Raw genomic sequence first — 17,500 nt, forward strand, 5'->3', positions numbered from 1 at the left:
TATGATATGGATTTTTCTTATACCGCAACACCGGTTTAAATTGCCTAAACGACGTTCAGAACGTGGCGCAGCGGGAAACTGTTCAAGTGGGGACCTTTTTCACTGCTACACCGCTAAACACAGATTTGTTGCACATGGGCTCTTTTTCACTGCTACACCACTAAATAGGTATGGTGATGTAGGTATTGCGTGGTGAAAATGGACAGGGAACATTCTGAAACTGAAGCCGGCGATAAAGTTGAACATGATGACACAGAAGAACTTTTGCCGAGAAAAAGGAGTCACGTCCGTTGCCTGGAGATACTTTACTTTTAAAAGGTCAGATGTGTAAATACTGTTTCTATACTACTGGAGAATACTGCAAGCCAAGTTGTACTTGTTTTATTTGTTTTCAATACAGTATAATGTACCTGGGTACTGTGTAATAGTGTGACGGCATGTTCACTTTATTCTCGACATTTCTACTTTATTTTCGCTGTTTATGTCAAGATTAAAGTCGACATGTTGACTTTATTCTCGTAATTTGTCATTAAAGTAGAACATCGTAAACTAAACTTCATCGTAAAATGAATATTTAATTTACTAGATTTTCTCAAACCCCGTCATAAGTTATATAATACATTAAATGATTTGTGTTAAGTGTTCTCCGAGATTCTTAAACTGACTTCTTCTTGCACTAAGAGGAGGCGCCGGCAGCGATCGCCGCACTGAATACATTCACTTCATGATCTTCCTTCTCTCTGAACATTTAGATAGATAGACAGAATGCTAAGATAAATACTTAATATAATTTTCATGGTGAAATGCATTAAAGCATGCATTAATCATATGGGGTACGGCGGCGTGGAGGTTGCACTGCTGCCTTGCAGCAAAGGTTTCTTGGGTGTACCCTGCCTTGCATTTGCATGATTTTGTGGTGGGTTTATTCGGCGTGCTTCAGTTTCCTTTCAAAGTCATGTAGGATGTGGGGTTTTGTTATGCTATATTGACCCTGCTAGTGTATGTTTTGCTAGTATTCATCCTGCGATGTGCTGGCGACTCGTTCAGAGATGGGCGCAACTCTGAATGGATGGCATAATTAAACATGTATAACGAAGATATTTTTAAAGGTCTGAACACTCCGTGGGCTAAGTTTATAACTTGTTTTAATTTCACAAAGACGTATATCGTGTGGTGATTGGTTATGTGGTGAAAGAAATAGGAAGGACAGGAACTGGGGTTTTGGTTTGTCAGATAGAGACAGCGTGCATGCAATAAAGAAAGCCCGCTCAGAAGAACATGCATTGAATTCTGTGTTCGTGTCTCCGACCACCAGATCACAAACCCAACATTTACACAATATTTAAGTTAAACCTGTGCGATAGCCATTCATGCATCCAGTTTTTTGGAGCCTCGTCACACCTGCCATAAAGTTCTCTAACACTGAACATACACCTGGGGACCCCTTACTGCGAGGGAGCAGCACTACCGCCTCACTACCGTGCATGTGTAATACCTGCTTTAATGCATTTCATAATGAAAATGATATCAAGTATTTATCTTAGCATTCTAAATTTTCAGAAAGCAGGAATATCATGAAGTGAATGGATTCTGTGCAGTGATTGCTGCCTCCTCTTAGTGCGGAGGAAGTCAGTTTAAGAAGCGTAGTGATTAACAACTGGGTCGGGGAACACTTAACACAAAGCATTTAATGTGCTGCATTAGCTTATGACGGGGTTTGACAAAATCTAGTAAATTAAACATTGATTTTAGGAAGAAGTTTAGTTTACGACATTCTACTTTAATTTTGAAGTAAACTATGAGAATAAAGTGGAAATGTCGACTTTAATCTCAACATAAACGGCGAGTATAAAGTGGAAATGTTGACTTTATTCTCGACATATAGTTTGTGTTTTTCTTCCCTGTGTCCGTTTTTTTTTTTTTCTTCACTGTGGCCCTAATACGATTCCGTAGGGCTATACCACAAATAGCATTATAAATGCAAGTTGCAGGTTTATTATTTATGCATATAGCTTAGCTTGAAGCAAGGTCCATATTAATGCAGTTTGCCTAAATGATGGTTTAGTTGGTAAAGATGTCATCACCAAGTTGCACTTGTTTTATTTTATTTTAATTTGGTGAATTTTGGTGAATACTATGTAATGCACCTGGGCTTGAATCAAGTCTTGAAGTAATAGTGCAACTATCAGTAATAATACTATTATTTATTTTATTGTTATTATTTATTAGTTTAAATATGCAGTTTAATGATGATAAAGTCACTTTAACGTGTCAGTGGACAGAGATTGTTAACATTAACAAAGTGTAGTTGGTTTACAAAAAATATTTACTATTTATTCCTTTTTTAAGGCATATTCAGTGCAATACAAATTTTGACAAGCACTTCTGGATATTTTACTAAGTCTAAATGCCTCTTTGTATGGTTGAAAATATGTTGTCAAAATTATAGTTTGTTTTTGCAAAATTTGTTCAATAAAAAGGTTCTATATTTTGACTGCATCTGTCATGCAGTGTGATACCTTCTCCATTAGTGCCACCCCCTTGAAAACTATCACTTTATGGGGCAATGCAAACCTGTATTAATACTTGAGTGCACATTAAAATGTTTTTTTTGTACAATGTACAATACTCTTGACAGTGGAATAGGTTATTCTTAGCCAGTAATTGCAGTGGAAAATGTGGTTAACATCCACTCATGCATGGGGAAAAAAATACCGTCGAATACCGTGAAACCAGGATAATTTAGAAAAATACCGTGATATAGAATTTTGGTCATACTGCCCACCCCTAGTATGTATATGTATGTATATATATGTATGTATATGTATATATATGTATTTGTGTGTTTATTAGGGCTGTCAAGCGATAAAAGTTAAATCGCAATTAATCACATGACTTACAATCAGATGTATTTCTTTTTTAATGTTGAAATTTTACCACAAAGATTTTTAAGCACAATCGGACCATATTAAGAAGAATGGACACAATATAATGGCATATAAATGTACTTCACATGTTTGGGTAACTGGAACAAGAGGAAATAAAGACAAAACTACAACTGTGAGGAAGCTTTATTCACTCATACTTTAGGGCTGTGCAATGCTGATCATAGAAAACAAACAGTTGGATTTATATTGTAAAACAGATGACATTATTAAGACATGTAGTCTCATACTGCAGTCTCCATGTATTTCTCAATAATGCTTAATAAATCTCACTCAAAGCAATAAAAAAACTCCAGAAACAGGATTTTATAAACAGAATACAATTCAAAATTGTTAATCTAGCTAGCCAAGTTAATTTCTCAGCAGAAACAGCAGGTTGGCCTTTTGGATTATTATGAATAATAAACTATTTCTATTTTATTAAACCAAGCAAGTTCCTTAAACATAAACGTTTGGTCACATTTCCAGAGGACAAGGCAGCTCACATTTTCTGCACAATATGCCCAGAGAGTGAAAACAACCTCTCGCAAGGCCCTGATGTGGAAGGTGTTGTCAAGTACTTGCGAGCAAGGCAAGCTAGCTTTTTGTATACCAGAGCATGTGTGGACCACCACTTTAGGGGGCAATCCTCCATGCTGATGACAGGCTCTGCTTTATAGCACTCCAGACATTTTTGAATACAGTCCTCCTCCTCATCAAATTCCAACTCTGAAGTCGCTAAGAGAGATGCTTTCTTCTTTGGGGGTTCTGATGTTGCAGCATGCACTGGTTGCTGTATCTCTTCTTTGAGGATGCCAGCAATTAATGACCACACCTCAGCTGTTTGTTTTTTTTATTGAATTTGCAATTAAACATTCTTTGTGGATGTAATGTAATATCACAACATTCACAGGAGAGAATAGGCAACGAGTAGAGGATGGCAAGCCCCCCTCCCAGTCCAACTTAAGCTCAGTGCTACTACTGTTGCGTCATGTGAGGAGGCGGCTCCTTCCACTAAATGTCTCATTATCTGACACAAAAAACGTACCAGTTTAATACACAGTGGCTAAAAGATTTCCCAGTCTTTTTTTTATGATCAGTCCAGTGTTTTGCAGGTACTGATAAGTATCGGGAGAAATGTTGGCAGGCACAATGCCATACGTTACTGGAAACCTGATTTTAAAACGGAGTAACTTATAAGCATAGCTTTTCAGAAAACAAAGTAAATTAAAAAAAAAAAAAAAAAAAAAACCCACATGGCATCTCGTCATCTGTGACAGCTGCTAATGACACACAAAAAAATAAGTTAATGAGGAGGTTCTTAAAATCAAAGTGAACATTGCGTACTGTATCGCAAAAGACGAACATCCCTTCACACAATTTGGCCCACTCATATTTACTACATAAAAAATGACATAAACATCAATATGACTTATGACAACCATGCTAAAGGACTGGCCAAATAGCTGACAGTATGAAAAAAGAACTTGCCGCTAAAGTAAGAGATTCCACGCTCCCACTATGTGTATTTAATAATCGATGGAGACTCACATATTTCAATAACAGCGTGCAAGATTGCTAGAAGATAAAAAATAAAAAAAAAGATCAGGTGTATTACCTGCAGGGCTCGAACAATGCCTCCACCTTCTGAAGTTTCTCCAGCTCAGCAATTGTTGTCATGACCACATTAGTTTTATGTAGGGCTAATGCATCTCTTAGTAGTTGTTCGTTTCTTCACACACGCTTCAAAATCTCCAGAGTGGAGTTCCATGTAGTCTGCACTTCTTGTACAAGTGTCAGTCTTCAGGCCATGCACGACTTGCTGTTTAAGTTCTGCAGTATTTGATGGACTTTACTTGAAGTGCCCCACCTTTCGGCATTTGGAAAGTGCGGCGTCAAATGCACTATTCTGCAGAGACACTGTGACAGAATGTTGAATGCTGTGCACGATGCATGGCAAGTGTTCGAAAGGCAGCTGTCTCGCCGCTGAAATTGTTTTGTGCACTGAGTGTGCTTACTTTATTCTCAGTGTTTCACTGCTTTGCTACATCTATAAAATGTTTCTGCATGATGTCTGTGATGTTTTTATGACCGTCAAAGCATGCGAATGCAATTTCCACTGTTCATCGACATAACGGTTTGTAGTAATAATAATACATTTTATTTATATAGCACATTTCCCATGCTCAAGGCACTTGACTTGTAACCCCGAGATAGCTGTGATTTCCAAGTGATGTCCAGTAGTAACCAGTAAGGGTAATTTGGGTCTTTGGACGCGATCCGAATTATGTTGTGCAGACCTTCGTCCTCCACTATGTAAATCGGCCTGCATGCTGTGGCTATCCATTTAGCAACTGCTACCGTTAATTAGCTAGGGGTTGATGCGTCCATTGGTTTCTGCCAAACACTGTCAAGCGTGGTCTGTCGCATATTACCCGGACTAATGCTATTAGTGTAAAATGGATGCTCAGCTTGCATGTGATATTGTAGACTACTTTGTACTCCGGTGATAATTAAATTCAGCTTTACAGTAACTACACACAACCTTATTTTTATCGGTTGAGCCGTCAGGCAAAGTTTTGAAACTGAACTTCCCATTTAACTTTGACAGCCCGTGTATGTGTATGTATGTATGTGTGTGTGTGTATATGTATGTATGTATGTATGTATGTGTAGCGTATGTATGTATACAGGGTCGTGGACAGGTTAGTGGCCAAGTAATACTGCGAACTGCATTTATACTGTTCTTTGCATCACCCATCGATAACATCATTACATTTAGTCCTATAATTGGTGTTTGTTTGTTCCATTTCACAATATGTTATGAAAAATTTTGAAACATCAATTTTAATAAAGTTTTGTTCTCTTTTAGGCCTTATTCTCACGTTTTATTTTGCTGTATTGTTACTCATACCTGCCTAACTTAGAAAATCCACAGCATACCAGCAACATTAATTGTTTTCTAGGAATGTCACAAGAACCAATATTTCGATAATAAATTGATACTTAATGAACTTGGACACTCCACTAAGCAGAAGGAATGAAACCTTCTGAAGTTCACCAAAGGATGTTGATTTATACAGATCAGTAAGCTGTTTGAGTATCCATCTTGCACATACTTTAAAATACCCCAGGTGATCATGCTGTTGGCATGTGCACATCCCGATTTCCAAATATGTAGCAACGGCCAGCAACATAATCAATTGGCGTTCTTTGATGACAGCATTCACCGTGTCAATGTGGACTTTTGTGCAAGATGTTAATGTTCATCCAGATTAAGTAAGGTTCATTGGTTACACTTGTTCTTCACACTTTAAACCTTTCTGCCACTTCATAAACTTTTCGTTGAGTCATGCTGTTTCTATTTCTGTACTGTGCCAACATCAGTGAATTTCAGCAGGTTTCACTCCCTTTTACCAAAAGAGTCACACTGTTGCATTGTTCAACAATGGTACAATCCCACAGAAGAGTGTCCCATGTTTATTTGACCTTGGCTTTCAACAAGGCTAATTGCTAATTGCTGTGCATGTTCGAACTACCCATGAGTGATCATGGAAGTGTGTTAGCCGTTTTGGTACTGAATAATTTTCAGATTGACTTTACTAATTGAATTACCCTTATATTTATAGTTGTTTTATATTCTATTACTGAGAAAGATACAATAAGTTTGAATAATGGGGATATTTGTTAATAAACAGCCATTTTTGCCATTGGTATCGAATACATATTGAGTATTATGTAATTTCATTGGTATTGGTATCAAATACAAAAGTTCTGGTATTGTGACATCCCTATTACATTATGGCTCTGGGTTTTTTCCTCACTTGTAGACTTATTAAAATACAATATCATGCATATTTCCACAGTTTGTCTGGAGAAAAATGGGAAGGGGCAAGGGTGGGCTTGTTACTAACTGCTATTTTCTTGTTTACTTCAAAAAAAGCCAGCACATAAGCATATGCACCGGGCACCTTGAAGAAATGTACCAAGTATTTCTCTCTTACACCTCAAAATTGGTAAAGCAGGCATTGTAGTACCAGAACTACCACAGCACATAGTGTATGGATCTACAGAATATCTGAATGCATCAGGAAATTATTCCCTTTTTTCTTCTGCTTTGTTTAACCCTTTAACCGCCAACTCCCTAAATATTCCCCAAGCCAGGCGAAATCTGAACAATTTTTGTTTTTTTACTTTTTTACATTTTTTTTACATTTTTTACATTTATTCAAGCAGTATTGACCACTAAATGTTGTGCAAGTTGCCAGTGTATACACGAAATCTATAAATGTAACCTGAATTCTCAGCTAAGCAAAACATCTTGATACCAAACCGTGCCCTTTTCAATGGTAGATACTGTCGAAACTGTAAGCGGCCCTTCCACGACAATAAACTTTCATCAACTGCAACTGACGGTCCTGGCATGTAGGGCAACTGAAATGCTTCAAATAAATGATCAATCAAAGGACGTAGCTTGAACAAGTGGTCGCGGTTTGGATCTTTCTTATCTGGCTCGTTTCTGTTGTCATTCAAATGAAAGAATTTCAGCAGCAAAGAGAATCGGTTACGTGTCATGACAGCTGCAAAAATAGGTGTTGCATACATAGGATCTGTAGACCAGTACATCTCAATATCTGGTTTTCTGATTATTCCCATCAACATCAAAATCCCAATGAATTTTTTCATTTCGTTTTCATCAGTGTCAAACCAAGCACGAACACGGGAATGTGGAGGTAAATTGGGATTTTTCTCAATAAACTGTGCTGCATACAGATTTGTCTGATGAACAAAATGTCTAATCAAATCAGGTGACACAAACAGCTCATAAAACTGCTCAGCAGTGTAATTGTTTACATCAACAATAAAGCCACACGTTCCCTCAAACGAATGCAGAAAAGGTAGTTCACCACAGGCAGCAGCCCAGCTAAGATGCTGGGGATACACCCACTCAGCGCCGTCATCCGATGCGTCTTCATTCACAATATCATGCAGCGCACGTTGCTGCTCATCACTGTCACTAAAATCTTCTTCAGAACTGCTACAATCATGATCAGAACTGTCCAAAATCGCCTGCAAAGCCTCACTTGAAGTCAGTTTACGTTTCGCCATATTCACAGCTGTTACATGCGAATCACGTCACATGACCGGCCAAAACAACCACAGACTTGTCAAAATACAACGTAGTAATAATACCCACGCCAAACCGTCAGTTATACTACTTGCCAGGCATTCATATAACCACAGGCAAATGTGCCGGATAATTCCGGCAGTATGGCGTTAGCATTAAAACAGCGGTGCCGGATATATCCGGCAGAGGGCGGTGAAGGGGTTAAACTCAATGTGACAGGCAGATGCAGGCAGTTGTAGTTACCACTTGTAAGGACATTCATGTGAAGTTTCCTTTTAGAACACTAGTATTTCCTGTATCTCTTAAGGTGTAAATGCTACAGTACTTTTAGTATGCCTTTGTCCTTATATGTAATGTTTTCATTTTACAGGGCTGATTTTTGTGGTGGATAGCAATGACAGGGAGAGAGTAAATGAAGCTAGAGAAGAATTAATGCGAATGTTGGCAGAAGATGAACTTAGAGATGCTGTGCTTCTAGTATTTGCTAACAAACAGGTATGTACTTTTCCTGGAAAAAGTCAGTCAGTTCTTTAAGATTTTAGTCCTTCGTGACCTTTTTTTTTGTTTGTTTTTTGTTTTTTGTTTTTTCATATAAAGGATCTTCCAAATGCAATGAATGCAGCAGAGATAACAGACAAGCTTGGACTGCACTCTCTACGTCATAGGAACTGGTACATCCAGGCAACCTGTGCCACCAGTGGAGATGGTCTCTATGAAGGACTAGACTGGCTGTCCAATCAGCTTCGAAACCAGAAATAGCTTTCATCAATCCTCATATCTGTTCCTTCACTGATTATTCTACACTTTTTCTCTCGTGGCAAACTATGCTACTTTGTGGTATTGAGTGCCAGAAATTGACCTCATTTCATTTCTGTTGAAATCATAACATGTATTATGAATTCAGTTTTCTTTTTTAGATGTGGGGGAAAATATTAAAAAAATAAAACAAGTTTGAAATAATTAGAATTCCTATTTAATGTAAATAGCCGTCTTTTGTAATGAGACTCTTTCTGGCACTCCTATGCAATATTTACTCAGCCTCCCCACCCCCAATTTAAAAATATATAATGTACATGTATTAGCACAGGAGAAGGGTAACTCAAAAGTACATTATTCCTTAAGAGGAGAAAATTTACTGTTAAAATGTTTTGGTGTCTGTATGGAGAGTATTAATTGGATGTTGGTTTTAATTTGAAGTATTTAGTGAATGATGAGGATGTACATTTCATTGAGAACATCTTAAACATACCAACGTAATATTTGGAGTAAGAAATGGCCAGACTTAGGTCCTGTGTTTCTTTGAGAAAATTGGAGGGGCATTTCTTGCCCAGTGATATTGAGCTACATGCCTATAGAGTGCAATAAGTGCCATCTTGATAATAATTCATCTCATGGATCACTTATTAATGAATTCACTTGTTGATCTTGAAGGGGCTGAAAGCTGCACAGACTGGACACTTTAAAAGCAAAGTTTAGATTTCTAACTGTATTTGGTATGCTTTTAACATATAAATTAAATGTTGGGCCCCTAATATTCAATTTAGTCACTGTAAACCACTCTAGAGAAGAGTTTTCCAGTAGTCTGCAAAACGTTGCACTGGTTTTGGCTCTCTTCTTAAATGATGCAAGTGAGGTTTACAGTAAACTTGTAGTTAAAAATCCGTGGCACATTTTTATAACATATAAAATATCTTGCATGAGTCATTCCAGTGTTTTCAAAAAAAAAAAAAAAAAGCTTTGTCTCTTCACTTTTGAAGTTGCGGTTGAGTTGGTATACATCAATGCTGCAAGGTCAGAGTTGCCATCTCTAAAGCTTTGTTTTTTTTCTCTTTTTTTATTATATATAATCTTTTTTTCCTTCTAAATTTTCTTTCAGTCAACACTGAAAATTTTAGAATTGTCCAGGGTTATTTTTTTGGTTTTTGGGTTTGTGTAGCGGTGTGACTTTTTTTTCTCCTTACATGAATACTAAATATTTTATATGTATTCTTGTTTCAGTTTTCATTTTGACAAACACTGTAATTCATTCGGTTAGAATAAAATCTTTACATTGTTCAATATGTTTAATAGTGTTTTAATAATTGCTTGTCCAGTATAATAGTGAGGAGACCTGTGCTACCTCATGATGAAGCCAAAATCATTACTTTAGTGTCATTTTACGACTGCCTCACCTGGTGTATGTTAATTAATTTCTAGCATTTTATGTGCTTTTTGATTCCCTCTGAAGTACTCCTGCAGGTATAGTAGTTGTTTTCTTCTTACTTAATAAATCGATAAAATAACTTTAAAGAACTCTTGACCAATACATTAGCAAGTAGTCAAGCTAACCACTTTTTTTCGCTTAATAGGTCTTTTTACTCTGCCTGTAATAACCCTTTTGTGCCTGTTTTAAGTTTTACTCAAGCCATTAATCACTCAACTTAGTTTTGGATAAAGGCAAATATACAGATTCATTGGTATAGTATATTAATCAACGGCAGCCCTTTATTGTATCTTTAGCAGGATACTGTTTTGGTCAGAATGAAGGTAGGTGAACGATATTTATTTGCATGATGATGTAGTCAGGACGTGCCTCCAGATAATTTAAGTAGAGTGCTTGACTTTTTTTCCTTCATTGCAGCACTAATTTTGGAAATCCATTATATAATATAAAGAAAATCCTGGGATGAGACTTTTTTCAAAAGATTTTTTCAAGTCTGTGGTAATGTGCCTTACTGGCATTACCAGCAATTAAATAAAATTAGTTATGTGTCCTCTGCATGGTGTTAAGAGAGTCATTTGTTTGAGAAACAAAAAGGTTAAAAAAGTATAAAAGGAAACTTGCCTTTTTCCTTTTTATATAATGCAGACAGACATGTTTCACTGACCATATTAGCGCCTTTTGGGAAGCGTCGCGGCGGGTCTCATGTAGACTGGAGAGACGGCCCTGCCATTGACCGGCCTGGATGGTGTTGTCAATCCTCCGCTCCTGCGTGTGCCTCCCGCGACCTCATAACTAAATGAGTAAAAGTGTGAAGCACCTTAATATTAGTTTACCGCGGTTTAGAAAAGGGATCCCATGTTTGTAGTTGTCTGGGCAGTAGCTCAGGGGAAGGAGGGAAAAATGGAAAGTGCTTACTTTCACATAAGGCAGAAGGGCAGTTTGTGTTTCAAAAGCCAGCACAGCTATGCGCGCGCCGGCTGCACGGACTTTTTATCGTAATTATGCGGGACAGGATACGCCGCTTCTTGCAAACGCGTTCACATCATCGCGTACCCCGGGAGGGATGACGTTCAGCAGTTTAATTGATCAGCGCAAGGGTGTCAAATACAAAAGGGAATCATGGCCTCTAGAGGGTGTTCTTTCTGACTAGATTGTCTTAGAGAAAGGTACTTGGTAGAATAGTGTTTTGAATTTACCAAGCATTACGGCTTGTGCCCTGCCTATTGTAAATATTTTTCTTGTAAGTATATATATATATATATATATATATATATATATATATATATATATATATATATATGGAAGAGAAGGTCTGTGATACGGTTTGCATATTTGCAGCTGGAGATCCACAAAGGGAGAAAAAATGAATCACGTATCATAAAGTATTTTTTATTCCTGAGCTTTCAACCCCTACCAGGGGTCTTCATCAGAGGATAATGCTTAGACTTACAAGAATCAAAGGCCATATATAGCAACACATTTGGGGGGGTGGGGTGGGGGAGGTGACTAAGTCCGTATGATTAGGGGGGGGGGGGGGGGGGTTGTATAGTTTATTTATTATGTACATGTTGTTCTTAAGTTAGCATATGCTGGATTTATGTCAAAGTGTCTGTTGATGGCGTTTTCATTTGATAGCCAAGACTCGGCCAACTCTGACACTTTTAGTACTGGCCTTAAAAGCCGACACATCAGCTTCCTGGATATCTACATCAAAAGAAATAATGACGCCACCCTGACCACAAGTGTTTACCGCAAAGAATGCTACGCAGACAAGATTTTACACTTCACTAGCAACCACCCGGTATCTCATAAACGGAGCTGTGTGAAAATCCTATTCAGACGAGTCCACACTCATTGTAATACTAAGGAAACAAAAATTAATGAGACACTATCTCTTCCACCTTTTCACCTCAAACGGACACTCAAAAACATTCATTAATCGGAGCTTACACAGGAGACGCCAAATAACTTGGCAAACAATCGACTTAAATCAGAACCCCCCACCCCACCTGGCACTCACTCCCTTATCACCACAAGGTGTCAGAAGGTACAGTGCGCATCCTGACCAAGTGGGGCGTCAGAATAGCACACAAACCCATGAACAATCTGCGCACAGTCCTCTTTAATGCCAAAAACAAGAAATCGACAGCAGAAACACGAAACGCAGTTTATAGTATCCCATGCAATTCTTGCTCAGCGGTATACATAGGACAAACTTCAAAAATTATCTCAACACTTGTACAGGAACATCGCAACGCCGTCAGAAGAAAGGACGCACTATCATTTGATCTATGCACATACTAAATCAACAGGACATACATTCAACTGGGACAATGTAAAAGTAAAATTTAAGGCCAGTACTAAAAGTGCCAGAGACTTGGCCGAGTCTTGGCTATCAAATGAAAACGCCATCAACAGACACTTGGACATAAATCCAGCATATGCTAACTTAAGAAGAACATGTACATAATAAATAAACTATACAACTTTAAGTGCACCTGTTTAAATAAAACCTCACTTTTTATTTTTCAAAAAACCCAACCCTTTTTGTGTCCGTGTCTCCCTGTCTTACACCATCATCCTGGTCACGCTCGGTCCCACAAACTAGACACCTAGAGTGTAAGTTGGTGACCCCAATTCCCACTACACGGGGTGTCACATTGTGGTGGCAGCAGTGGGATCCGATCAGGTGTGGTAAAAGTGAGACAGAATTTTTGATTTTGGAGTACGGACGAAGACCGTTTTTGGCAGAATGGCTCCAAAGAAGCCTCAAGGAGTTGGGACTCTAGACCGCAATACAGGAGTGGCCTCCGGAGCAGTACAGGCCGGGGAAGAAGTCCAAGTCACTGGGGATATCCGTGCAGTGGAGGCGCTTTTGCAACGATTCATCGCTGTGCAGGAAGACAAAGACCAATGGTTGGAACAGAGATTCAAAGGTCTGCAGCACCAGTTCAACCAGCTACAGGGACAGGTGAATTTGGTGCAACAGTCGCAGTCCTCCAACCCAGATGAATCTGTTGAAAGAAGTAGAGGAGCCTCAGCAAGAACATGGAAATACCCTCGTCTGATGCCCTTCCAGGAGCCTTAGGACATAGAACATTACCTTTCCACGTTCAAAAGGGTGGCTACTGTGTGTGACTGGCCAAGAGCAGATTGGGCAATCCGTCTTGTTCCTTTACTTACAGGAGGGGGCAGGGTGGCATTTTTGGCCATGCCAGTAGAGTAATCCCTGATCTACGACTCATTAAAAGCTGCCATCCTTGAAGTACGAGATCAGCACTGAAACGTACAGGGTGAGGTTCCGTTCTCTTGAATGGGAGGAAGGTCAGTCTCCTAAAGAACTTCCGACACTATTGAAGGAATTATACACTGAATGGTTACAACCCCAGAAACACAATAGACCAGATAATTGACTTTATTTTGTTAGAACAACTTTTGCAGGTATTTGACATTAAAATCCGTACATGGGTAGAGGAGCATCAGCCAAAGACAGAGAAGCAGCGGAGCTGGCTGAGGTGTTCCTGGCCGCCCATTGTCCAAGGAACCTGTAGAAGGAAGATAGTCAGTCAGATGCCCAGAACCACAGGTATGTCTCAGGGTGAAATAGGTCGTGGTCCTATGAGTTTAGTCAACCCACCTGCAAAGCCAGATTATAGGGGATGTTGGTTGTGTCATGGTTGTGGACAGAAAGGCTATCTAAGTTTTGTCCAAACAAGCGAAAGTAGACAAAACTTTTTGTTCCATGCCCCGTACCTGAAAAGACACCTTTTAAGAACAGGGAGAAGATTCTAAGGGTTTCTATGGCAGGTAAATTGTACCCTGCATTAATAGACACAGGAAGCACCCAGTCTCTGGTGAGGAAAGACTGTTTGGTCGACCAAGTGGTACAGTCAGGTCAGCAGGTAGTATTGAGGTGTGTCCATGGTGAAGAAGTCACCTATCCTCTGGTCTGGGTGAACCTGGAGATTTCAAGGTTTGAGTTATGAGTTACCCAGGGGTGTATATTAGACAACATGCCTTACCCGATTCTACTAGGGTTGGACGTGCCGGGGATCAAAGATCTCTTAAGGAGTACTCTGCAGGCGGAGACTCTGATGCTCACAGGGGTCCAAGCGGCAAGGCAAAAACAAAATGCCCAGGATGGCTGGGATGTGCTGCCGTTTGGGGAAGCTGACAAGAGAGGCACAGTCTGTAAAGCCTGTAGTCAGAGAAGGCGTGAGAAGGTCTGGGGCGTACCCCAGAATCAGGGTGAGCTCATATTGCCTTTGGATCTCACAGGAAACAGTAGTGACTTACTGAGTGATGTGGCTTCCGCTCAGCGGGACGACCCCAGTCTGCGTGTCTGCTTTGACAAGGCCACAAAGGGTTTGCAGTCTAAGACGGGTGAGAAATTTATCATTAAAAGATGACCTCCTGTATCATCAAGATGACTATGGGCAGAGAATGGTGTTGCCATCTAGTCTAAGGGAGAAAGTGCTACATATTAGCCATAGCATTCCATGGTCAGGTCATTTGGGTCAAGTAAAGACATCCGATAGGCTAGCATGACATTTTTATTGGCCTGGATGGTCTAAAGATGTAGCAAATTATATAAAAGCATGTGCAGAATGTCAAAGTTGGACCAGTGAAGAGAGGAGACAAAGTTTCACTAATACCTTTGCCTGTATTGGAAGAGCCTTTTTCCAGGATAGCGGTTGACATTGTGTGTCCTGTCGAACATAGCTGCACTGGACATAAATATATTCTGGTGGTGTTTGACTACGCAACCCGGTTCCCAGAAGCCTTTCCCCTGAAAAAGACAAATGCAAGTAACATCGTGAGGGCTTTAATACAGCTGTTTGCCAGAGTGGGGATCCCAAGAGAAATGTTAACTGACCAGGCGTCCAACTTAACAGCAAAATTGATAAGACAGGTGAATACTTGGTTAGGAATTCGGGGGTTAAGGACCACACCCTATCACCCACAGACAGATGGGATAGTGGTGCAATTTAATGCTACCCTAAAACAAATGTTGAGGAAATTTGTTAGCACGACTGGATCAGATTGGGACCAATGGCTGTCATACCTGGTGTTCGCTTACCGGGAAGTTCCACAGGCATTCACAGAATTCTCTCCGTTTCAGCTGTTGTATGGTCGTCGTGTGGGGACCCCTTTCTGTGCTAAAAGAATCCCTAGAGGGAGATAGAGACAGAACTGAATCCCAAAATGTGCTAACATTTGTCCTTAAATTGCAGGAAAAATTTGCCAACCTGTCGCAGTGTGTAAAAGTAAATATGGAAAATGCACAAGCCAAGCAGAAAGCGTGGTATGACAAGGTAGTCAAAGACCGAAAACTTAGTTGGACAGAAGGTACTGTTACTATTGCCTACTTCAGAGAGCAGTCTTTTAGCCAAGTGGCAAGGACCATACACTGTAGTTGCTCAAAAAGGTCCCGTCACTTATGAGATTGATATGCCTGATCACCCTAGGAAATTAAGGCAGACTTTTCATATTAATAAGCTGAAGCCATGGCAGTAATATACTGACCCTTCTAGTCAGCTATTAATTCGTAGTGTTTCGGAGGAAGAGGAATCAGAGGAGCAGTACTTGCCATCATGCAGAGAAGTCAAAGTAGGACCATCATTGGAACATCTAGAAGAGACAAAAAGAGCAGAAGTACAACAGTTGATTCCAGAGGGTCTGTTTGGATCTTTGCCTGGTAAGACTCCTCTTATACATCATGATATTCGCCTTACCTCCCCAGGTCCTGTGAAAACATCATATTGTAGGATTCCTGCACGCCTACAAGAGGTTTTCAGAGAGGAGCTGGAACAGATGAAAGGTTTAGGCATCATCGAACCTTCAGTGAGTGACTGGTGTAGTCCTGTGGTACTCGTTTCTAAAAAGAATGGACGGATGAGGTTCTGTGTGGACTTCAGTAAGCTTAACGCCATCTCAGCTTTCTATACCTACCTAATGCCTAGAGTGGACGAGCTGGTAGAGCAGCTAGGTCCTGCAAAATATTTAACAACAATTGATCTTTGCAAAGGTTATTGGCAGGTCCCACTCACAGAAGAGGCAAAACCACATACCGCTTTCAGGGCTCCCGGAGGTTTGTACCAGTTCATGGCCATGCCATTTGGGTTGCATGGAGCTGCGGCGAACTTCCAACGCCTCATGGACAAAGTACTGCAAGGAGCAGATATGTACGCTAGAGCATACATAGATGACATTGTGTACAGTAAGACCTGGGAGGAACATCTACAACACCTGGCGGATGTGTTTGATAAGTTAAAAACAGCTGGGCTTGTGATTAACCCTGAAAAAACAGTCATTGCCATAGAAGTGCAATACCTTGGGTACACCATAGGGGACGGTTTGACCTGACCCCAAATTGACAAAATGGCCGCTATAAAGAATCGTTCGCGTCCTGGAACAAAGAAGCAGGTCCGGTCATTCCTTGGTTTGGTGGGGTGGTACAGAAGATTTATCCCCAATTTTTCTAAGATTGCAGCGCCCCTCACCGACCTGCTTAAAGGATCTGCACCACGAAACATCAAATGGACAGAGTCATGTGAAAATGCCTTTCAATCTCTGAAAAAGATATTTTGTAAAAATGTTGTATTGCATTGTCCTGCCTTTGCAAAACCTTTTGTTTTGCAGGTTGACGCCTCTGGGGAAGGTTTAGGAGCAGCCTTGATGCAGGGGGAGGGTGACGAGAAGAGGCCAATTTTGTTTATCAGTAGGAAGCTGTTTGACCGAGAGAAGTGCTCGCGCTACCTTAGAGAAGGAAGGATTAGCAATAAATTGGGCTGTAGATAGCCTAAAGTATTATCTTCTTTCCAACAAATTTATTGTGGAGAGTGACCACAGAGCGTTGCAGTGGATCCAAAAGATGAGGCATTCTAATGCTCGGGTGGCCTGCTGGTATTTGGCACTCCAGCCATACAGGTTTCAGGTACGTTATGTTGTGGGGAAAAAGAATCTAGTGGCAGATTATTTATCCCGCACATATGACCTGAAATCTTGAGGGGGAGGGTGTGTGGTAATGTGCCTTACTGGCATTACCAGCAATTAAATAAAATTAGTTATGTGTCCTCTGCATGGTGTTGAGAGAGGCATTTGTCTGAGAAACAAAATGGTTAAAGTATAAAAGGAAACTTGCCTTTTTCCTTTTTATATAATGCAGACAGACGTCTTCACTGACCATATTAACCCCTTTTGGGGAGCATCGCGGCAGGTCTCGTGTAGACTGGAGAGACGGCC

The 17,500-nt window shown here is 40.0% G+C and overlaps 1 protein-coding gene and 1 long non-coding RNA gene across 3 annotated transcripts in view; one reads left to right on the top strand and one right to left on the bottom strand.

The window, feature by feature from the left end:
- Positions 1–10,110, top strand: part of LOC127528371 (ADP-ribosylation factor 1) — a 153,109-nt gene extending 142,999 nt beyond the window's left edge. For both annotated transcript variants that reach the window (XM_051928904.1, XM_051928905.1), the window contains exons 4-5: positions 8,423–8,547; positions 8,650–10,110. In XM_051928904.1, coding sequence (XP_051784864.1) covers positions 8,423–8,547; positions 8,650–8,811 — 287 coding nt within the window. In that variant the 3' untranslated portion in view covers positions 8,812–10,110. The remainder of the gene's footprint in view (positions 1–8,422; positions 8,548–8,649) is intronic.
- Positions 10,111–14,353: 4,243 nt separating this feature from the next.
- Positions 14,354–15,164, bottom strand: LOC127528377 (uncharacterized). The gene is made up of 3 exons (XR_007935259.1): positions 14,911–15,164; positions 14,552–14,629; positions 14,354–14,453 (listed from the first exon to the last, which is right to left on the bottom strand). It is a non-coding gene; the product is annotated as an uncharacterized LOC127528377 (long non-coding RNA).
- Between the last annotated feature and the right edge of the window lie 2,336 nt (positions 15,165–17,500).

Source organism: Erpetoichthys calabaricus, chromosome 6 (assembly GCF_900747795.2).
Source record: "Erpetoichthys calabaricus chromosome 6, fErpCal1.3, whole genome shotgun sequence".
Lineage (NCBI taxonomy): Eukaryota > Metazoa > Chordata > Cladistia > Polypteriformes > Polypteridae > Erpetoichthys > Erpetoichthys calabaricus.